The following is a 24774-nucleotide window of genomic DNA, read 5'->3' on the forward strand; positions in this document are numbered from 1 at the left end:
GTCGGGCGAGGGTGGGAGTGATGGGGGCACGGAGCCTGGTGCGTGAGAGTACACGAGCTGCAGAGTTGTGAATGAGCTGCAGCTTGTGAAGGGAAGAGTTGGGAAGACCGATGAGGGGAGAGTTCCTGCAATCAAGGCTTGAGGTGACGAATGCGTGGGTGAGGGTTTGGGCAGCCTGAGGGGTGAGCCAGTGGCAGAGTTCTGGCAATGTTGCGGAGGTGGTGGTAGGCAGTGCCGGTCATGGCCCAGATGTGGGGGAGAAAGGACAGTTCAGGGTCAAACTTAGTGAGGTTGAGTGTGCAGCCGTGGAGGCTGATGCTGCCAGCGCCCTGAGGTGCAGAGGCGCTGGCGTGGGCCAATCAGGAGGGCCTCGGTCTTGCTGACCATGCTTTTGGTCATTATTTCCTCCCCCATTCAGCTCTCACCCTCCCACCCCGGCCCAGCCAGCTGCGTAAGAACATGAGACATCTTCCGGGCTTTAAAGGCACTATGTATATTGAATTGAGTCAGAAGGTTGTGTTTTCAAACACCATATTGTGACTTTGAACTCATATAGTCTAGGCTGACACTCCAATGCAGTGCTGGGGGAGGGAGCACTGCATTCTTTGAATGGGATATTTAAGCGCTCTGGGACTCTACGCATGAAGAGCGCTATATAAATGCAAATTGTTGTTGATGTTAAACTGAGGTCCTATGAATGCGCTAAGTGCTAATTGGAAAATCAGGTTGGTAAATACCATGACTGAATATCTTTTATTGCCTTGTTTCAACATGGCATAGACTGAGACATAAGAAGAGCTTTCCAGTCTATCCCCTTGTCTCATTGCATTGTTTTCACAGATTTTCCGATGGGCGCTCATAGAGCAACATAACCAGAAGACTGATTTTAAAATGGTTACTTCTCACATGTGGCTGCTCAGGGGACAAATAATTCCGTTGATTGGGATAGTAGCTGAAGATGATTATGTAAGGAATGCTTTGGTGGATGCAGAATGGGAAGACTAGGTGATTCTTGCTGAAGAAACAATTTAACAGATTGACCACTCTTTAACCTTCCTAAGGTCCAAAGTTCCACCTAGTCTTAGCCTGCAAGACTATTGTGTCTTAATCTTTCAGTATTATGGAACATTCTTAAACTGAGACCTGATGTGGAGCCAGGTCTTTTCAAGAACTGTAGAAAAACAGTTTTAACTTTGCCATGTTACAATATCTTACATTTATATATTGCCTTTAAGTAGGAACTCGGTTGTTAGTCGATTGGCGGATGGTTTTTTGGGGGCTTAATAATTCCTTAACAAAATAACAAACTGGTCACTTCAATTTACAACTATTTGTGGGACACTGCTGTGTGCAATTGGCTGCCGTGTTTTGTCCACAAAATATAGTCACTACACTTTACAGTATATTCTGTGAAGTGCTTTGAGATGTCTCGGAAGACGTGATAAGGCACTATATCAAATGTAAGGACTATTATTATATAGGTTAGGTCTGAGGCTTGGTGTCAAGCCACGCCGTTCTTAAGCGCCCCAAAACATTACCTGCGTGAAGGGCGCTGTATAATTGCTTGTTGTCCATAAATTGAAATGTTATGTTGAAATTAGCCTATGCTGTGCTTGGTTTGATCATTATATTACAGAGGATGTGTCCTGTCCCCAACCCCCCACCCCCATACTGTGGCTCGCATTACTGAGCATAACACTTTAAGATCACCACCATTAAAAATCAAATACCTGTAGTTTCAAAGTTATGCTCACTTTCAACATTGTGTTGATTTCTGCCCCACTTGTGTCAAGCTTGTTTTCAAATATTTTGGTTTAAACAGTGAATGCCATTTGGGAAATGGCAGGGAGGATTTACTGATCCAACTGTGTGAGAGCATCACCAGTGAACCAATTCTAAACCCAGGGGGCTTCATTAACGGTGCTATTCAAACTAAGTTAATTCAGCCTCTCACACTGCCAGCCTCAATAATCTCTCCAAGCTTCTACCCCTCACAAGGTCATTAGCACCCGGTGTTTAAACATTTTCTTTTCAAAAACAGAGAGACAAGTTTAATAAATAAGTTCGATGAAAACTGTTTGCAATATATGATTTTTGTAAAAGGTGATAACTATCTCTTTTGATTTTGGCATATGACCGCCAGTAAAGAAAGCATGAAGTAGACAAGGCATTAAATAGAGTGCAGTTTAAGAATAGCACAGTACGATAGCACAGGATAAAGCTAAATATAAACTCACAAGCGCAGTTTATAGCATTCTGTCACCTAATTTTCAATGAGCAGATATAGAGAAACGACTCTTTGGAGTATTGAAAGAGCCAAATCCATAGCATGTGGAAAAAACATCTTTATCTGAAATTCATGAGTTTAAGATAGCTGCATTACACAAAGTAATCGTTTTATGGTTAGTGTTTATCAACAAAGCGAGAACCAGACCAATACAAATCAGTGGCAAATTCTCAAGGAAAAGATAAGAAAAATTGTGAATGATGTTGATTTGAAATAAAACAGAAAATGCTGGCAGGCTACAGTAGGTCAAACAATATGTTGAGGAGAATAATAGATTAATCTTTCTGGTAAGACTTAACTCAAGGCATTTCATTTTCTATTAAATACAGTACAGATAAAGCTGCACCGATTTGGAGCTTTAATAAGTATCCACAGTTTTAGAAGATATTCAAAAGACTTGCTTCCTTGGTGTTTGATTTTGAAGACTACTGTATCGCTACTTTATATCCCGTTCAAGGTGTATGTAGTTTTTTTAAAAGTTTTTTTCGCCGCTGCTCTTAAACCTTTTATTTTGGTCGTGAGCTTGTTGTATTTTTATGGTTGTCAGACTCACCTTCTTGAACACTGGGCCAGTCACTGTAACATGGTGATGGTCCCCCAAATGTGGTACAGTATTATGCCTTTGCACAGCTCAGGAGAATAATAATAATCCTTGCATTTGATGTAGCGCTTTTCACGTCGGGAGGACGTCCCAAATTGCTTCACAGCACACTGTAAAGTGAATTGACTGTATATTTGTGGGCGAACGCGGCAGCCAATTGCGCACAGCAATGTCCCACAAACAGTCGGAGATTGAAAATGACCAATTTATTATTGTTTTTTTTTTGGAGGGAGAAGACCTCAAAGGTATCAATTGGAAGAGAAAAGAGCCTTGTTGGGACTGAGTTGGCTTCGATAAACCTCCATCCCTCCTATCCCTTCTTCTCTACCACTCTATTCCCTTCTCCCCGTTGTATGCATCGATTTCCTCTTAAAATACATTGATGCTTTTTTTTCTGGTTTCAGCCTGCCTCAATTGGTAGCATTCTCGCCTCTAAGTGAGACGGTTGTGGGTTCAAGCACCTAGGTAGGGACAAAAGAGCTATTGGCTCCCCCATACTGCTTGTAAATCCCCTCTATGGTTTGAGAATACCGTTTAAAGTACATTGGGTATGGTAATCTTTTTAAATTGATATTAAAGAGTTTCTGTACATTGGCAAACATTTATTTCAAATTAAATCTCAATAATTAAATAATAATAATTTGGTCACTCAACCCACAACTGTTTGTGGGACACCGCTGCGTGCAATTGGCTGCTGCGTTTCACCCACAAAATATCCAGTCAATTCACTTTACAGTATATTTCTGTGAAGTGCTTCGAGATGTTTTGAAGACATGATAATGCGCTATGTCAAATGCAAGGATTATTATTTATTTTTATGCTCTTTGTTTGAATGACAGCTTTCAGGAGCGAATTCCATATTCTTACCACTCTCTACATAAAGAAATTTCTCCTAAATTCCCTTTTATAACTGCTGGTAGCTAGTTATCTCATATTTATGTGGAACTCATATTATGTAGTTTGGTTTGGAGACTCTTAAGCAGGGTGATGGGTATCAGACACCCAGCTTACCAAAAAATACACTTGGTTGTACATCCTTTCCAGCCCCCACCCCTCCAACCCCACCAGGCAAGAACGATATGGAGCAACCAGATATAAATCATGTTTCCCACTCTGAATCGCTCTACTGCTGGAAGCAATGTCATCACTCCAAAAGCATAAAAGGAACATGGATTTTAATTGACAGACAGATCCAAACATCAAGGCAGCACTGACAGAGCTTGCAGTACAGTTGTTACTGTGGTGGAGATGAACTTTTAACTTTTAGAAATTTATTTTCACTTTTTATTTGCGCAGACAACCCAGAGGGTTTTTTTGATTGATCATATCAGCCATTTCATGGAACTTATTGATGTGGGTAGCAATGAGAGCATTTGCAACAGCTGCAACTGTTTTAAAAGTGGATACAGAATTCAGGCAGCAAAACTTATGGGGGGTAATTTAATAATGTGGATTTTGTCCAATTACAAAAATAAGCTAAAAACTACTTTCTCTTATCAAAGCAGTTTTGCTTTTATTATCAACCCATGTGATAATACTTTTGGAGCTGTTTACAATTTCAGTTTGAGTTCAGTAAAAGGCTCTACCGTTGTTCCTAAACTGGGTTAAGGTTTCACAGCCCATCTTTTCGTTGTCCACTTGCTGCTTGGGTTCTGTCTGCTTTTATTGATTAAATGCCACAATATAGAAAGTGCAATTTTCTGTAAGATTTCAAACACCTTAACAGAATATGCACAAACTGGGGTATGAAATACAAATTACATTTGTACAAGAACACAGTGCTGTCAGCTTGGCTTGACTCCATTACTCCATTGAAATAATGCAATCCAGTATAGGGGGAGGGTGAAAGTAAATTGAAGTATGTTTATGTGTTACATAATACAGTACAGTTGTACTGAAGCAAAGAAAAATAATCCACAAATGTAAACCACAAAAAAATGCAAAGATAAAACCCAGAGTTGCAGTTTATAGAAGCATATCTTTCCTGTAATTATCAACAATGAAAGCCAAATGCCAGATCCTTCACGATGATCCAGTTAGTTTCCATTTACTTTCTGCACTCTTGCACTGCAGAGATAATTTCTTGTACAATACTGTTTCTATTCTCCTTTGTAATCTGTAAAATAAACAATGTTACTGTTTAATTAATATTCAGTGTTATTGTCAAGGTCACATCAAAAGCTGGGGGGGGGGGGGGGGGGGAGTGGAAAGATAAAAAAAAATTGGTCATTCACATTGTGTGTGTGACATTGCTTTGAAGAAATAGTCACCACACTTTTTTTACAGAAAAATTCTGTGAAGCACTTTGAAATGTTTCAAATACCAAGGTTATTATTATAAGGAAAACAATGAATGAGAAAAGGCCATCAAATGTGTTTCATCCACAAGTCATGCATTGAATGATTAGCCTATCATTTCCAGCCCACCTCCATTGATCCCTAATTTAAAATTACAAGCCCAAACCCTAACAGGTTGGGTGGTCCAAGCTGGACAAGTCGTGGGAAGCCAGACAGTGCTCTCAATGACAAGCTGTACATTTTAGCTGGTTAAACTTCAACAGTAAATGCACACAGTGGGGTTCCCAGGCCTTTGCTCTTGACAATCTGCACCAAAATGTGATCTGGAATTAGGTAAGCACACGTATTCCCACAGGAAGAGTGCATTCCACTCCAGACACGGGGAAATTGTCATGTATAAATGGAATACATTACATGGAAAATCAGTCTAATTTGGATACTTACAATGGTCAAGTGTCAGACACCCAGCCGACCAACAAGATGGTCTTAATAACAATGTATCCTGAGACTTCGAGTCAACCTTGTTTACTCTTTCCTGAACTATTTTTAAAGCTTTCATGTCCCTTTTTCAGGGACTTGAACCACATAGGATATTCCAGAATTGACCTCGTCAGTGATCTATACAACATTAATGTAACTTGTTCTGACTTGTAATCTAATACTTTTCAAATGACGCCAAGCAATTGATTTCTTCATTCACAAACTTTCCACTGAATAGATACTTTTGGTGCCTGGTCAGTAAATCACATCCCCATGTCTCTAGTAGTAAATATTTGTTCATAGTAAGCAAGTTTACATTTCCTTTTCCTAAATGATTTACTGAACATTTATCCACATTAAAATTATTTGCCACTTCTCATCTTATTATCTTCCTGTTCTTGCTATTTCCCTGGTCACATAATGTTAGTTCGGCTAAGTTGGCTCTGTGGGCTGACACTCCAGTAGTGTTGGGGAAGTGTTGCAAGGTTAGAGGCAATACTCTTTGGATGGCATCTAGACATTAAACAATCTATGACACTTCGAAAAAGAAAGGCGTTTCTCCTGGTGTCCTAGCCAGCAATCCTCCAGGTAAAATTGGTTACTGAACTCCCGTCATTTGTGGGACACGACTGTGCATCTGGCTGCCATGCTTATCTATAAATATATTTAACAGTAATTACTGTAAATTGCTTTGAGAAGTTATAGGCACTATATCAACTGCAAGGATTATTACTATAGCTTGAGAAAAAATAATTTGATAACACTACTAACACTATTTTATTCACAAAATGTGTGAAAAGAAGAGGATTCAAAATAGATCATTGTGGAACTGCAAAGGTTACCAATTCCCAGACATAGTATTGGGTATTCATTACCACCTCTTATTGTGAGACCAATTTTCAAGAAAAGAAGAGCTAACATACTTTTTATTAAGTAAAACTCCTCATAATAATAATAGTCATAGGATTTGAAATAGAGCTTTATCACATTGGTGAGATGTCTCAAAAAGCACTTCACAGAATATATTGTAAAGTAAATTGCCTGTGATTTTTGTGGGCGGAATACAATATTCACAATTAGGAAAATGTTTATAAAAAAAGTATAGAATGATTTGTGTATTTAATGTCCACTCAAGTTTTAAATTGTCATAATCATGCTCTTACATTAAACATTCTTACATCACTTCTGGTTCTGATTTCTTCTACAAGTCCTAGGGGTTTTCCTCTAGGCACAGGAATGGTCCCGAGTATTGTTGAACCTGCTCCATCGAGGATTTGACGTATTGCCTGGATGAAGGGTTGGCTAAAGAGCTCCATTTTCCCAATCTCATCGATCACATATACCTTATTCCCAGTACTATCTCCAGCATCAATCTACAAGAGTTAAGAGGAGAAAGGGGGGGAAAAAAAGTATTACACTATTAACCTATTGATTTTTCTAATGGCATCAGTGGGTTCATATTTCTGGATAGCATTTTCTCAACTACCCAGATCATTAATTCTTTCTACTTAATATTGAATCTCCATAAATGGAGGAAGTCACACTTGTTAAATGGCATACGGTCTAGGGATACAGTTACAACAGATGGAAAGCACAAAGGATGAATGTATCTTTTGAGGTCATGAGATGGTACCTACATTTCTGAGAAGTGGCAAAGCCAGGAGTTCAAACGATGGAAGATCCACTACATACTGACCGACTCTGTATTCACGTCGAGCTCTGTTCACACCACCTGAATCATTACTAAAAACAGGAAAACATTTTGAAAAAAATAAATTTCAGACCTTACAAAAAGAATTTAATAGACTGGAGGAAAGAAAACCAATCGATACCTAGTTCTGGACAAAGTTCCTCGCTTACCAGACAAAGTAACAACATCGAATCCCACTCTTCGTCCACTTTGTCTGACTTCCTCTGTGTAAAATCCATCAATAGAAATCCCAGAAGATTTCAGCACATCCATAGCCTTGTGGATCAAAGTGGTTTTTCCAACACCTAGAAAAATACATAAAAAGCAAATTTCTTTCAGAGATGCGTGTAGATTTGTTGCATTAATTCGTTGTTAAACCAGTTTGATTGCACAAATGAATCATTTGCCATAGAAATGTAATCTCATTACCAGAAATCCTGTTAAGATAATACAATAAAATTTGCATACAACAACGACAACCGTCTCAGAGCACTTTACAGTAACGGATCCCGGGGCTGAGCCAGCGGGAGGGGGGAGAAGGTGACCAAAAGTGCGGTCGAAAAGGAAGGTCTTCAGCTGAGATCTGAAAATAGGAAGAGAGGGGTGCGAGGCAAAGGGAGTGAGGAACAACAACAACAACAACAGGATTCCATTTATAGAGCGCCTTTCACGTCGGGAGGACGTCCCAAGGCGCTGCACAGTTGGGTCAGGGGGGAAATGGTCAGGGTGAGGGAAGGGAGGGAGCGAGGAGGGGGTAGAGAGTCGAGAGGGGAGCTGAAGGCACGGTCAAAGAGAAAGGTCTTGAGACCGGCCTTGAAGGAGGAAAGGGAGGAAGCGGCGAAGGCACTGGGGATGGAGTTCCAGAGCCTCGGGGCTGAGAGGCTGAAGGCCCGGCCACCGATGGTAGGGCGGTTGGGGCGGGGGATGTGGAGCAGACCGGAGCCAGAGGAACGGAGGGTACGGGCAGGTAGGTAGGGGGATAGTAGGTCAGAGAGGTAGGAGGGAGCAAGGCCGTGAATGGCCTTGTAGGTGAGGATGAGGATCTTGAATTCGATCCTCTGGGGGATGGGGAGCCAGTGGAGGCGAGCGAGGGTGGGAGTGATGTGGTCGCGAAGCCTGGTGCGGGACAGTACACGAGCTGCAGAGTTCTGAATGACCTGCAGTGTGGAGGGAGGTGCCGGGAAGGCCGGCGAGGAGAGAGTTCCCATAGTCCAGCCTTGAGGTGATAAAGGCGTGGACCAGGGTTTCAGCAGCGTGAGGGGTGAGGTAGTGCCGTAGTCTGGCGATGTTCCGGAGGTGATGGAAGGCGGTGCCAGTTGTGGCGCGGATATGAGGGAGAAAGGACAGCTCAGGGTCGAACAGAACCCCGAGGTTCCTGACTGGCTTTGAGAGGTGGAGAGTGCAGCCTTGGATGCTGATGCTGTCAGCGCCTGAGGTGCGGAGGCGCTGACGTGAGCCAATCAGGAGGGCCTCAGTTTTTCGCACGTTGAGCTGAAGAAAGTTGTCTCTCGTCCAGGACTCGATGTCGGACAGGCAGCTGTCAGGACATCGGTGGTCGTGGAGTTGAGGGTAGAGGAGGAAAGGTAGAGTTGGGTGTCATCCGCATACATGTGGAAGTTAACCCCATGTCTGCGGATGATGTCACCGAGGGGGAGCATATAGAGGGTGAAGAGGAGGGGACCGAGGACAGAGCCCTGAGGGACACCGCACGAGACAGTGCGGGGGGTGGAGGAAAAACCATTTGTGGAGACAAAGTGAAGACGGTGGGAGAGGTACGACCTAAACCACTCAAGGACAGTGCCTTGAAGGTTGAGGTGGGAGGACAAGCGGTGGAGGAGGATAGCGTGGTCGACCGTATCGAATGCTGCCGATAGGTCGAGGAGGACGAGGAGGCAGAGGGAGCCCTGGTCACAGATGGTCAGGATATCATTGGTGACCTTGACCAGGGCAGTTTCTGTGCTATGGGCAGCACGGAAACCCGACTGAAGGGGTTCGAATAGTGAAGGGTGGAGAGGAAAGAGCGCAGCTGGGAGGCGACAACTCGTTCCAGGACCTTGGACAGGAAGGGGAGGTTGGAGATGGGCCGGTAGCTTGATAGCTGCGACGCATCAAGGGAGGGTTTTTTTAAGGTGGGAGTGATGGTGGCAGTTTTTAAGGGAATGGGAACAGAGCCAGAGGAGAGGGACAGGTTGACGATGTCTGTGATATGTGGGGCAAGGAGGTGGAGCTGGGAGATAAGGAGTGGAGTGGGGATGGGGTCAAGGGAGCAGGTGGTGGGTTTCAGGGATAGGATGAGTTTGGTGACAGAGGGTGGGGAAACGGGTACGAAAGTGTGTAGGGGAGGATGGGTAGGAGTCGGAGTGTGGGAGGGAGGGGGTGGGAGGTGGGTGGATGTTGGAGGGGAAGTGACCGCGGAGCGAATTCCCTTGATCTTGGATTCAAGGAAATCCAGCATCTCCTCGCAGTGAAGGTTGGAGGAGATGACCTGCGCGGGGTGGCGGGGGGGACGGAGGAGTTGGGATGTGGTAGAGAACAGTAGCCTGGGGTTGTCCTTCGCCTCCAGGATTATCCTGGAGTAGAAGGACGACTTGGCCGAGGCTAGAGTGGAGCGGTAGATTTTGAGGAGGTCCAGCCAGATTTGTCGGTGGACCGTTAGGCCAGATTTGACCCAGGTGCGTTCAGCGGCCCGCACCTGGCTCTTCAGTGAGCGGAGGTGGGTGGTGAACCAGGGGGAGGAGCGAGAGTAGGAGACAGTACGGGAGGTGATAGGGGCAAGAGTGTCAAGTGTGGAGGAGAGGGTGTTGTGGAGGAGGGTGAGAGCAGAAGAGGGGTCAGTGAGGGTTGAAGGCCAGAGGGAGAGGAGTTCAGAGGACTCCAAGGCAGCGGTTAGGGATTGTGGGGGTAACTTCTTCCAGGGGCGGTAGAAGATGGTGGTGGGTCTGGTGGAGGTGGGGAGGGGGGTGGAGGTGGTGAAGGAGATGAAGTGGTGGTCGGAGATGGCCTTGTCGGTGATAGTGACATCCGAGACACTGAGGCCCCGGGTGATCACCAAGTCGAGTGGGTGGCCGTGACTGTGAGTGGGGGAGTTGATGTGGAGGGAGAGGTTGAGCGAGGAGAGCAGGGAAGAGAAATCTGAGGAGATTGAGCAGGAGGGGGTGAAGTGCAGGTTAAAGTCGCCCAGGATGATGAGGCGATCAGAGCAGAGGCAGAGAGATGTGAGAAGTGTTGAGATATCAGAGATAAAGGTGGGAGAGGTTTTAGGGGGCCGGTAGAGGAGGAGGATTTTAAGTGAGAGGAAGGAGGGGTGGGAGAGGGTGAGGTGCTCAAAAGAGGGGAAAGAGCCAGAGGAGTAGGGGGATAGGGCAAGTGGTGTCCTTGAGATAAGGGCAACACCACCGCCACGGCGGTTGGGGCGAGGGATGTGGTGGGAGGTGTAGCCGGGTGGTGTGGCCTCCGTGAGGGGGAAGGTGTTGCCTGGGGTGAGCCAGGTTTCCAAGGAAGGGAGTTCCAGAGCCTCGGGGCGTAGTGGCTGAAGGCACGGCCGCTGAGGGTGGAGCGGAGGACTCAGGGGACGAGGAGGAGGCCAGACCCGGTGGAACGAAGGCAATGGGCATTGTTGTGAGGAGAGAGGAGGTCAGAGAGGTAGGGGGTTGCAGAGAAGTGGAGGGATTTGAAGACATACGTTAGAAATCGTTTAATCACCTAAATCGCACATCCATCCAAGTCCCATTCAGTTTCCTATCAAAACCATTTATGTGGATATATATGTATAATAGATTTCTTTGCACAAGCTGTATTTATCATCTCCTAATTCATAACGTTCTCTCCTCTACCCTCTATTATTCTCGTACTTATCGTCTGCATTGAACCATGGGATATGACATCCTGACTCGTTGATTGCATGCGGAAACTTCATTTCCCACGACTCAGTGTGATTCCAATGCTTGCCCGGTAAGTGTGCAGGCGGCAACAGGTCAAGACACACCGAATAACGGGAAACGTAGTTTTGACCCATCGGCGCGTGCACACTTACCAGCTGCAGTGATGAAGTGCCACGTGCGCACTTACCGGCTGCATGAATTACAACACTGAGTATTGATGAAATCCGATTTTATACGGTTTACACAAGTTTGCCTGCAACTCGGACTTTGCGTAAGTCATATTAAATGTTATAGTCCTGACTGATATAACTTGTGAGTTTTACCGTGCTATCTATGACTGTGGACTGTTTGACCATCGTATACTGTATTTTAGGCACTGAACAGTGCTGAGTGCTATTCTGAACTCGGAATGTTCCAAAGGAGCGGCATGAAATGTGGTGAGAAGTTGAAGTATAGTGCATGATTTTTTTATGCATGAACCATAAAATGTTGATTCCCACGTATCTGCTACCAGCTTTACTTTAGACCAGGATACACAAAGCTAGCAAGTACAGTGAGCTGGACAAATAGTTACAATGAAGAATGTAATACTGTCAGAATGTGTACGTTACACTGAGAAAAATCATGGTGCTTTTGTGCTTTGAAAATCATTACTGCTACTGTACTACCGAACCATTTTTTAAATGCAGAAATGTATGCATTATGTATAAAATATATGCTATTAACCATTGGTTAATATTCCCAGCTCAACCAACTGGTAAATGTTGTTTCCCCTCCATCTGCCCCTTTGCACGCAAACATACACACACACACTCTATTCTTCTGAGCAGAGCCCAACTGCAGTCAGTATCAGTGAGTCTTAAGTATTCATCATTCTTACAATAAATGGTACATTCCCCATATGGGGAAAGCAAGTATACCCTGCAAAACTGGATATTTTTATATATAAAATAGAATTGATATTACTATTTTCACTTGGAAAATAGCAATCGCACCCCTAGAAACAAGTACATTAATCCTATTTTCTTCATTAATACTCCACAAACTCGGGGCAGCTCTCCCACTGGATAACACAAAGGCAGTGCTGCTAAACTTCAAGTTCAATTTTAGAAACAGAAGGTACAAAATCAAGGGCACTAAGCAATATAGCCTGTATTTGGTAACACTGGAATCGTTAGTTCACATACCACATGATAATAATGGCCTTCCAGCACTTCATAAATAAAATGCACTTTGCCTTACCCCAACCATAGAGGGACCTTATTGAAAATAATTTATAAAAGGTTTACACAAGTTTTCTACATTGCACCCAAGTGCAGAGAGTTTTCATTAACTATGGAGAAAATTTCACTCCATTTATAAATGTAACATAAAATATCTGTATGCTATCAGATTGAGCAGTGGAGACACCAGGTCTGACCTGGTTCATTGCCTAATGAGTTTAATGTTCAAATTAACATGTTCTGTTGAGGTCTGCAGAACGAAACAGCAGCTTGGACAAGGCATCTAGGCGTGTAGTCACTATCTAATGTTTGAACAATAATCACACGTGCACTGTAACATGGAGGAGGGACGGGTAGTTTGTGTATTCACACAGTGTGAAATTGGAGGGGATAAATTGTGATTGTTAAGAGGTTGAAAGGGAAGAGAAATTTCTGGCGAGGAAATACTTTTCAAAATCTGGAAGCTGAGACAAGTGAAAAATACCGTTTTAAAAACCAACAGGAAATAGACCTCTGAGTTGCTCTGTAATGGCCATTCCAGAATTGGAACTAAGCAAGTCACTTAGTTTTGCCCACAGAATACAGTCAATCCACTTTGCAATATATTCTGTGAAACGCTTTGAGACGTCTCAACGACATGAAAAAGCGCTAGATCAAATGCAAGAATTATTTATTATTTTGTCCTGGTGAAATTGGGGGGCACTTTACGGAGAATAAAGCAATAGCAACAGATCATGTTAGTAACTTCAGCATTGAAATGCTCACTAGTCTATCATACTAGCTAACTTCCAGAGTAGCTAGTCAGTTGTTTTATTTACTTGTCTCCTTTCGTCAGACTAGAATTAATTTTGAGCTAAATGCAACTCCAATATCATTTGAAGCAGAGCTGCTATAGATTCAGGGTACGTACATGGTGATAGGAAGTCACTTTGGCACTTAACTCGTTTTGACATAAGTTAAATAACAATTCTAAAAAGAAATGGCAACATCAATGGGAACCCTTGTTTAGGATTAACTGAACCACTGTCACAATAATAATCCTTGTATTTGATATAGCGCCTTATCACGTCTTCATGACGTCGTAAAGCGCTTCACAGAATATACTGTAAAGTGAATTGACTATATTTTGTGGGCAAAACATAGCAGCCAATTGCGCACAGCAGTTCCCACAAAAAGTTGTGGATTGAGTAACCAATTTTTTTTAAAAAACAGAATTATTACCCCTGGAAAAGTGATCTGCCAATCAACTAACAACCGGGTTCCTACTTACTGCTGGGTAAACAGAGGGTGTGGAGTAAGGAAACTTGGCCAACATTTCGCCCTGCCGGGAATCGAACCCAGGTTTCTCGCTTGCGAGGCGAGTGCTTTAACCACTGAGCTACAGGACTCAGAGATTCTGCAAAGGCAGAATCTCATCGAGGAAAATCAGAAAAAGGGAAGACTGAGATTGAAGCTGCTTCGTTCCTGTACCATCAATAGCAAGTGAAATTTCAGAACTGAAATGGTCGACAAGATTAGGGAGATTTAAAGGCACCCAATCTGGAAGAAATGTTTAAACTGCAGCAAGGAGTAGTATTTCTCAGTCCTGTAGGAACAGAGAGAAGGACTTTAGGTAAAGAGACAAGCTATGGATTGATAGAATTAAAGGCCCTAAAGAAGGCGCTGGAAGTCATTTAGAAGGAGATGAAAGAAAGCCAACCAGAATAATTTATTGTAATTGTCCATTTTTATATTAAATTTTAAAATGACTTTATATTATCATAGGGGACAGAGGGCTCAATTGTTATCAGTTTCCTCCAGAAAACCCTTTCAGAAATGTTATTATATCTCCCCGCAGATCATTTTTTAAATGAGACAGATACAGGTCATTCAGCGAAACCCAGAGGAGAGAGAGTTACCTTGAGCACTGCTTCTCAGATCGCTTTTGATTTTGTATCGTGGAAAAATAAGCAACTTGGAGACCAAGCCTCGAACCTCAACTACCAGAGGTATTTTGTAGCTGAAGCAACAACAAAAAATTGCATTTAATATTGTGTCTTGCATGTTGGAACGATGTTCCAAGGTGCTGGACAGTCGATGGTTTGCACCCAAGCTCTGGGTTGGATTTGGGGGGTGGGAGAGGGGCTATGGTGAAGACAACTGAAGTCACAGTCAAAGAGGAAGAAGGTCTTGAGACAGATGTTCAAGAAGGCAAGGGAAGGGAATAATAATAATAATCCTTGCATTTGATATAGCGCTTTTCAGGTCGGGAGGACATCCAAAACGCTTCACAGAACACACTGTAAAGTGAATTGACCGTATATTTGTGGGCGAACGCGGCAGCCAATTGCGCACAGCAATGTCCCACAAGCAGTCGTAGATTGAAAATGACTAATTTATTATTGTTTGGGGTTTTTGGAGGGATTATTATTAGGCGTGTGGAGTAAGGAAACTTGCCCAAGGTTTCACCCTGTCTGGAATTGAACTCAGGTCTCTCGCTTGCAAAGCGAGTGCTCTAACCACTGAGCTACAGGACTCCACAATGTTGAAATGTTGTGATTTTTTTAAGGAGCATATCTTATTCATTGTAATCAATTCAGGTACTGTCACTACGGATGGAGAGTGAGGGCAGAAAGGCTGAAGGTCCGGCTGCCGATGGTGGGGCCATGGGTGGGGAAATGAGGCAGGGCGGGGGATGTGTGCAAAGAAGTCAAGAAAGACCACATGATTGCAACTTAATAATCCTAATAATAATAATCCTTGAATTTGATATAGCACTTTTTCACGTCTTCTAGAAGTCTCAAAGCGCTTTAGAGAATATACTGTAAAGTGAATTGACTGCATTTTTGTGGGCGAAACGCGGCAGCCAATTGCGCACAGCAGTGTCCCACAAACAGTCATGGATTGAAGTGACCAAATTATTATTGTTTAGTTTTCTTGAGGGATTATTATCAGGCTTGTGGAGTAAGGAAACTTGCCCAAGGTTTTGCCCTGCCGGGAATCAAACCCAGGTCTCTCGCTTGTGAGGCAAATGCTCTAACCAGTGAGCTACAGGACACCACAATGTTGAAATGTTGTGATTTTTTTAAGGAGCATATCTTATTCATTGTAATCAATTCAGGTGCTGACACTACCAGCTCGACCATCAGAATGACAAACTTCAGAATTCTTTGTGACATTCTCTTAAACTTTCAATACACACATGAACTGCTTTCAGATTTTTTTTGAAAGAAAAGCTGCAAGTCTTTCAGCTTTACATGAAAAACGAAATCCTTGGAACAATTTGAATGTTATACATTATGTGGACATTACAAATACCCTCAACACAAACTTCTGCACACTTATTTTACTGGTTATATGTTTTTCAGAATTTAAATAAAATGCAGTACTTTACCCACTCAACAATCAGATGAGTGGGCTCTGATTTTGGGCCTTCTATGCTGTCCACCAGCGAATGGTTCTCAGGTCTCTGCCAGTCCTGCTCTCAAGTCTCTGCTAGTTCTGCTCTGTAAATAAGATCAGCTCTGCAGCAGAATTACTGCAAAGTAAGTTGCTGTTGACTTTCCTTTCCTGTGGAAACATGACAAGCCTCTGCTTGACACCTTCCCCCTGGCAGCACTGCCAAGCTCATAGTAGGAAACTGCATCCTACTATTCTGTCACAGAATAGTACAGCACTGAAGCAGCAACATACAACTCACCTTTTAAATAACACAGTACTGGAAAGCATATCATGTAACCATTAGACAAATATCCACTGACTCATCGATGGATATTTGTCTAATGGTTACATGATATGCTTTCCATCCACCCCCAAATTATTATCAAATAAATGTATTCCATTAAACAAAAAGATCACAATGGTGCTACTACAATGTTGGCTCACCTCCAATCTCCATGCAATCCCTCACACAGTTACATCGATAAAAGAGCTGGAAACCTACCCAACTTGTCGGGAAAAGGTGCATTACAATTTGCTTGCTCTTACCCTAAAACAATTGGCTGAACTTCACAAGATATTTAAGAAAAACACTGCTAGCCCAATTAAAATGTTAGCAATTAAATAACTATCAAGAGTGACTCTTTTTCTACCCCATTTGCAATACTTTATATTTCTCGTAACTAAAGTGCAGGGATTGAGGAAGAATATTGATAATAGCGATAAAACTAATTACATATGTGTTCTGACTCGTTGTAGCTCATGTGGAAATGAAGGCAGCTTGTATTATAGGTCATTTGCCTTTCTAAAAGTAGCTTAATTCAGGCTAGTCACAAGAAGAAACTTCAGATGAGGACAACACAATTTTTAAACAGGGGTGAGTAATTTTCAGGATTTTCTGCTCTTTCCTCACACTACTCTCCTCAACTGGAAGGGTGGGACTGTTCAGTCTGCAGACATTTCTATCGAGCCTTTTACCATATAATAATGATAATAATCCTTGCGTTTGATATGGCGCTTTTCACGGTCTTATAGATGTCTCAAAGTGCTTCACAGAATATATGTAAAGTGAATTGACTGTATAGTTGTGGGTGAAACGCGGCATCACTCTTAAGGTCATAATTTGTAAAAGTGGATGTCAAACTATTAATGTGAACACACCACAAAGCTGTCCTTTGTCCCAGACAAGGGGAATTCACCTCTACGGGGGTGAGGAGAGGGAGAGACAGAAGGAGAACAAGAACAGGTGTGTTGCTGTAACTCAAAACAAACTTTTTCATGTTGGGTTTCCACTGTTGCAATAACAGGTCACCACCATATCTTTTGTCATTCTATCCATTTATTAAATCACAACCATTTCAATTTTATTCACAAAATGTATCCATTCAAAATATCCACCTAGCAAGCGCAGGTCAAAGGCTGGGTTAATCAAATGAACGATTAAAATGGAAAATTTTCTATGATAAATCTAAAGTATTAGATATAGGGGAGAAACAAATGTGAGGCAGCGGTATACAATGAATGGAATAAAATTAGAGCAGGGCAACTTAGAAAGGAGCTGGGAGCAATAGTAAACATGTCACTTTCAATGTCCAGACAATGTGCTGAAGCAATTTAAAAACACAAAAACAATGCTGGGGTATATAGCCAGAACACAGCCTACAGAAATTACACTAAAGCTTTACGATGCACTGGTCAGATCACACTTAGTGTCAAGTCAATGCTCTTCCCAGATAAACAGATGTAACAGATGTAGCATAAATCTAATTTTACGGACATTGATTCAATTCCAAGCCCTGCAACTGGAACTACCACTTTAAATTGTCTTTTAATCCAGCCAATTTCAGACACGCTTTAAACTTAAATGAAGTTCCTACATGGTCCAATGAGACCACTCTTGATCTTGTTAATGTCGTTATAACAGCAACTGGAACTTATGTAGCATCTTCACATAGGGGTATTAAAAAGCCAATCTAATTTCCAGCTCCTAAAAACTATAACATTTGTTGAAACGTATATTTAGAAAGAAGACTTCTTTATTCAAAAGAATGATGAATTTTTAGAATAATCTGCCAAACAACAAATGGAAAAGCATTGTTTTTATTCAAAGTAAAATTCGAAGCTATGATAGGAGTTAATTTATTTGTGAGATTAGTTCTTCAGTGAGCCAAGAGACTTTTTTTACATCTGTGATTTGTGTTCTTAAATATATACCGAACCTAAGGTGCAATTTTATATTTATATAGAGTCTTTCACATTGGGATGACATCTAAAAGCACATTATACAGTTGACTTGGAGCCTGAATTGAGGGGGGGGGGGGGGGGGGGGTTTGGGGGAAGAGAGTCCAATGAAGAGATAGATCTTAAGGTGGAAAGGAGGGACAAGGCGCAGGAACTCAGGGGCAGAATGCCTACAAGCTTGTCCAACCATGGTGGGGCAGAAGCAGGCCAGTGTGAGCGACCAGGGGGTGATAGGATCACAGAGCGAGGCTTGGGCGAGGCCGTGGAGCTTTGAAAGTGATCGTAAAGTTCGGATTTTTGAATAAATCTGACCATGACATTGGAATTATTAATACTCGCTCGGTGCCCGCTGCGTGTGGGGCACGCTGTCAACACATCATTACTTGCATTGGCAGCGCAACAAAAAAAATCTGACCCGGGACGTAATAAGCTCTCACCATGAAAATCCGCAACAGTAAACATTACAAATAATAAGAAATGCCTGAAGGTGACTTCAAGCTATAATTCGAGGCGACGTTTATAAACTGCATGAGTTTCCCTCTTGCAGTTTAAACCATGTGAACTCTTTGAATTGATTACAGCCTTGTCACTCTCCACAACTGTACAGAGGGCAGACTGCAGTGTTACAGTGGAGTCCTGTAGCTCAGTGGTTAGAGCACTCGCTTTGCAAGCGAGAGACCCGAGTTCAATTCCAGGCAGAGGGCGAAACCTTGGGCAAGTTTCCTTACTCCACACAGAGCCTAATAATAATCCCTCCAAAACAAAAANCAATAATAAATTGGTCCTTTTCAATCTACGACTGTTTGTGGGACATTGCTGTGCGCAATTGGCTGCCGCGTTCGCCCACAAATATACAGTCAATTCACTTTACAGTGTGTTCTGTGAAGCGCTTTGGGCCGTCCTCCCGACGTGAAAAGCGCTATATCAAATGCAAGGATTATTACTATCAGAGACAGACAGACAGACAGAGAGAGTGGGATTGGGTGGGTTGTGTGGCACCAAACCTCACTCCGGGGACACACACGTTCTCTTACTGACACAGACATGATCCAGTTCCACCACATGCCCAACATTAAAGTGCCAGCCATGCCATCCCGCCAGCCATGCTCACCCTGCCACCTCGCCAGCCCTGCCATCCCGCCAGCCATGCTCACCCTGCCATCCCGCCAGCCATGCTCACCCTGCCACCTCGCCAGCCCTGCCATCCCGGCAGCCATGCTCACCCTGCCACCTCGCCAGCCCTGCCATCCCGGCAGCCATGCTCACCCTGCCACCTCGCCAGCCCACCAGCCATGCTCACCCTGCCACCTCGCCAGCCCTGCCATCCCGCCAGCCATGCTCACCCTGCCACCTCGCCAGCCCTGCCATCCGCCAGCCATGCTCACCCTGCCATCCCGGCAGCCATGCTCACCCTGCCACCTCGCCAGCCCTGCCATCCCGGCAGCCATGCTCACCCTGCCACCTCGCCAGCCATGCTCACCCTGCCACCTCGCCAGCCCTGCCATCCCGCCAGCCATGCTCACCCTGCCACCTCGCCAGCCCTGCCATCCCGCCAGCCATGCTCACCCTGCCACCTCACCAGCCCTGCCACCCCGCCAGCCATGCTCACCCGGCCACCCCTGCCACCTCGCCAGCCCTGCCATCCCACCAGCCCTGCCATCCCGCCAGCCATGCTCAACCCGCCAGCCCTGCCACCCCGCCAGCCCTGCCACCTCACCAGCTATGCTCACCCGGCCACCCCACCAGCCCTGCCACCCCACCAGCCCTGCCATCCCACCAGCCATGCTCACCCCGCCAGCCCTGCCACCCCAGAGTCAGTCACAGCAGGGGGGTGGGGGGGGGGGGGGTATAGGCTGCCGCTCCTTTGCTGCAATTGCTCAACAGTGAGTGAGTGAGTGAGTGAATGAGAGTGACAGTGAGCGGCCCCTCCCTCCCGGCCCTGTGAGGCCCCGCGGTGCGGGGCACTGGGCTGCCCGCGGCCCTGTGAGGCCCCGCGGTGCCGGGCACTGGGCTGCCCGCGGCCCTGTGAGGCCCCGCGGTGCCGGGCACTGGGCTGCCCGCGGCCCTGTGAGGCCCCGCGGTGCCGGGCACTGGGCTGCCCGCGGCCCTGTGCCGCCCACCCGCTCGTCGCTGTGTTTTGGGGGAGGATTTCGGCGCCGCGCGGAGGCTGAGCGCGGCCCTGGGCCCGAGGCCTGGGGGTGGGGGTGAGCCCGAGCGGCCCTCAGGCAGACAGACAGCAGCCGAGCTCCGGCCTCTCCCCCCCCCCCCCCCTCTGTGTGTGTGAGAGAGAGGCCGTGAGGGCTGAGTTCAGTGTAGTGACTGTGAAGGTGTACCTGGCGGCCCCGTCAACACCACGTGTCTCTTCATAGCTCCAGCCCTGCGGGGCGCCCCACCGCGCGTGCGCATGACCTCCCCCCCACACACACACACCCCCCCACACATACACACACACCCCCACACACACCCACACACACACACCCACACATACACACACACACCCACACACACCAGATTTGGTTTGGGAACCAAGATGTGCACGTGGTGCAATCCAGAAATCCTCATAATAAATAACAATAATCCCTGCACTTGCTATCCAGGGCGTCTCTTTCACGGTCGAGAGGATAATAATAATAATAATAATAATAATCCTTGCATTTGATATCGGGCTTTTCACGTCGGGAGGATGTCCCAAAGCGCTGCACAGAACACACTGTAAAGTGAATCGACTATATATTTGTGGGCGAACGCGGCAGCCAATTGCGCACAGCGATGTCCCGCAAACAGTCGTGGATTGAAAATGACCAATTTACTATTGTCTTGTTTTGTTAGGGATTATTATTAGGATGTCTCGAAAGTGCTTCGCAAGCGGTTGCTGTGAAGCGCCGCGACTATTTTGCGAGCAGTTAGAGCAGTCAGTTTGCGCACAGGATAGCCAACAGACAGTCAGTCAGTCAGTCAGCCTTACAGGATGTAAGTAAGTAAGTGAGTAAGTGAATGATGTTTTTTTTCTGGGGGGTTGTTTGCCAAGACCCCCAGAGAAACTTCTCTTATTCAATACAATACAAAATTACATTTGCATCACGGCTTTCACGTCGGGAGGACGTCCCAGTTGGGGATTTGGACCCGAGCTGGGGGTCAGCATCGGGGAGGGGAGGGTGGCCGAAGGCGCGGTCGAAGAAGAGGGTTTTGAGATGCACCTTGAAGGAGGCAAGGGAGGGAGCGAGGCGAAGGGAATGTGGGATGGAGTTTCATAGGTTGGGGGCAGAAAGGCTGAAGCCCGACCGCCGAGGGTGGGGCAGGCCGGGCAGGGGATGTAGAGTAGGCCACATAGTGGCTTGGGATCATTAAAGCCCACCTGAATAGACAGAGAAGACCTCAGTTTAATGTTATTCAAGGATAACACCACCAACAATGCAGTCCACTGCCAGCACTATATTTGATTTTTCAACCTAGATTATGTAAGGTCAAAGTCATGAGATGGGACTTGAACTCACAACCTTCTGACTCAGAGGCAAGAGTGCTACCAACTGAGCCAGGTGGGCACACCAATTACAAATTCAATTGCAAATCAGGCACTTTATTTCCAGGACAGTTTCAGGCCATTGTGACTATTAGTAATTTCATTTAAAATTTTATTTTATACATTATTATACACTGAAATATTAGAAAGTGTTACAAAAGCCTTTTGATGCCATCTTAATTAAGTCAGCTAGCCTGGAGCATTTTTTTTTTTGATATTTGGAGGGAGAAATTCTACCTGGGTGTAGATTTACCTGATTTATGCAGCAATTCAGGTCATCAAGAATTTGTCACATCCCTTAATCATATTAAAAGTCCTTTTGTGAACTACAATATACTGGCCTCAAAATTAAGACTGGTTTCAACAATTTGCCAAATTCTAGACTCTCTGAAATGTTAACAAAATTGAAAAACTTCGTGGAATTTCTTCCCTACAACTCACTTACATCAGAAAGATTTGTAGACATGCATTCGTGTCCAAATAATTTTTGATTAACATAAACCTGTGTGTACAGTACATTAGCTTGTGATGCTTTGATGTTGTGCTGTATCTTTTATGCCTCTCAGTATCTTTATATCTACAAAGCCAGTGCTAAAGTTCATGAGCTTCACAGTGCGGCAGAGATTTTTTGTCTGTTTTTAGTTATTGTGAACTTGGCTTGACAGAAGTAGGCCACTTGAAGCTTTTGAAATTCACTTGCATCTAAAGCACATGTAAATTTCTTTTTTCGGATGCTATCCCGGAGACGAGAAAGATGTTTCATTAAAATGACCCAAATAGTTAATTTCCTAGGAATTAAATGCTTATATGTGTTATTATATTATGTTTAATTGTGTAATTATTCTACCTGAATTCATTCACAATTCGTCCATTTTTACACAGAGAGTTGTTACCGTCTGGAATACACTGCTTGAAAGGCTGGTGGAAACAGATTGAATAATCACTTTTAAAAGGGAATTGGATTGGTACTTGTAAAAGAAAAATTTGCAAGGATATGAGGAAAGAGCAGGGGAGTCAGACTGATTGGGTAGCTCTTCCAAAGAGCCGGCACAGGCAGAATGGGCCGAATGGCCTCTTTCCTTGCTGTAATATCCTATGATTCTTTGATTGTGAACCATGGGTTTAGCAGAGAGGGAATGTAAGGCCTGGTTTTGTGGATCCAGACTGAATAAAATCTTTAATAAGGCTCCACGTAAGAGACTCATTTCTATAATCAGGTCATGTGTAGTCATGGGGGAATGGATAGAGAGATGGATAGAAAATAAAGTAGGGGTTTTCTCTTACTCTTGGAGGAAACTTCGCATGGCAAGAAGTAGGAAGTGGTGTTCTGCCGTGATCTGTATTAGGACTGCAATTGTTACCATACACAGCAATGATTTAGGCTCAGATATTAGCAGTATGATGTCAAAATTCTCAGGTAACTATTGTGTCTGAATACCTACTTCAAAAAAATGTTGTAGATGAACACTGCATCCATGATCAATAAACATGATATAGATATCAGGACTATTTGACCTGAATGCTTTGTCTTGTTGGTTCAACACTGGATGAAATTAGTTATCTTCTCTCACCCGCTTCATACCAGTCACAGATTGTGTGTGCCGAGCTGTATCCTTGATGGATTATTTTACCCTATAACTTGAATCGGAGAATAGCATGATGCCGGAGAAAACACCAGGATATATCCTAAATGTGGAATGATTGTCAGTTTTTGTCCTGAATTGTGCACCAGTAAACCTGTCTCCTGTCTCCCATTTCAAGCTTAGCTGACCCGACTGAGCAAAACCATCAAATGAAAGGAAAACACTGAGAGCTTCACATTTCCCCATGGCTCAGTGAGTAAATGAACCATGTGCTGTAGAAATGAGTCTTATGTAGGAATCCCTGATGTTCATAGTGATTTTAACTGCCTATTTATGTGTAACTCCTCATGCTATGGTTTTAAAGAAAAAGAAAAATGTGGAAGGAAGGTTTAGAGAAGTGCATGCACCAGCACACAGCCTGACTGGCTCATGCAGAGTTTTTTTCCCCCTTCAGTTCCTCAATTTTTCTGCTTGTCTTTGAACCAACCCAGGAACTACATATAAGTTGGGTCCCATTTAAAGAGGTGTCTATTAATACATTTGCAAAATTCAAGATGCTGATAGTGGCAAATGTCACTAAAGCAACATCTTATTTCCTATTAGTAAGATGGGAAACAGGTCTATAAAATATTAATCCTCATATTTGGTATAGCGCCTTTCACACTGGGTGGCATCTCAAAGCTCGTCACAGGATATACTGTAAGTGTTCTGACTACAATTGTAGGCAAAGCTAAGATAGCTTTTATTAAGCAAACAAGGTGTTAACAAGCTATTTTGACCCAGAAATCAGATTCAGTTATTCATCAGATACCTTTTATTACATTAAAATCTATTGCGGACCCATGTAAATATCAGATTAAAGAAGACTATAGCTCTGAGGTACAGAACAGAGCAGTGTTCAACGGGAAGAGTGCAAGGAGAAAACAGAAAAGAATACTCCCTTAACATCCAATTCTCAGGCTCCACCAATGATGAAAGTGCAAAGCTGCCTGGTAAGACCAAGCGCTGGACAGCAATAATTTAGCTCTCACAAACCACCCGGAGACTTATAATGTCACTGCATACAGAAATTTAATGATAAACTTATTTTATCAAGCTTATAAATTATTTGATGCTGGCTTTTGCAGTTGACTTCACCCAATTTGACTATAACCATGTGACCACTCCGAGATACGTCATTTTTTAGTTTTTTTACATAATCTCATAGGAAGTTTAACTATTTCAACTAATTTAACTATGACAGTTCAGCTGACTGAACAGCAGCACCTAGAATGACCGATATGATCTTCCGAGGGGTGCGGTGAATAATTATTGCTTTTAATATGGGACTTTTCACGTCTGGAGGATGATTCAAAATGCTTCATAGGATTTTACTGTAAAATGTAGTGAGTGAATGTGGCAGTCAGTATGTGCACAGATGTGAGCAGGCGAGTGCGCAAACACGAGCGCAGACGCGAACAGGCAAAGCACCTGTTTCCAGCAGTACCTGAACACACACTCTGGTGTCCATTCCATTCCAATCCAAAAAAGGGAAATTTACCAGCGTATGTGGAA

At 44.0% G+C, this 24774-nt stretch overlaps 1 protein-coding gene across 1 annotated transcript; it reads right to left on the minus strand.

Annotated features, from left to right (window-relative positions):
• Positions 1-4048: 4048 nt before the first annotated feature.
• On the minus strand, positions 4049-20535 carry LOC121848008 (cancer-related nucleoside-triphosphatase-like). Its single transcript, XM_042333775.1, has 5 exons — positions 20451-20535; positions 7498-7660; positions 7303-7408; positions 6829-7038; positions 4049-5004 (listed from the first exon to the last, which is right to left on the minus strand). Exons 1-5 carry the CDS (start codon positions 20521-20523, stop codon positions 4936-4938), a joined length of 621 nt encoding a protein of 206 aa, XP_042189709.1. The 5' UTR covers positions 20524-20535; the 3' UTR covers positions 4049-4935.
• Between the last annotated feature and the right edge of the window lie 4239 nt (positions 20536-24774).

The sequence above is a fragment of the Callorhinchus milii genome, unplaced genomic scaffold (assembly GCF_018977255.1).
Source record: "Callorhinchus milii isolate IMCB2004 unplaced genomic scaffold, IMCB_Cmil_1.0 Scaffold3, whole genome shotgun sequence".
Taxonomy (NCBI): Eukaryota; Metazoa; Chordata; class Chondrichthyes; order Chimaeriformes; family Callorhinchidae; genus Callorhinchus; species Callorhinchus milii.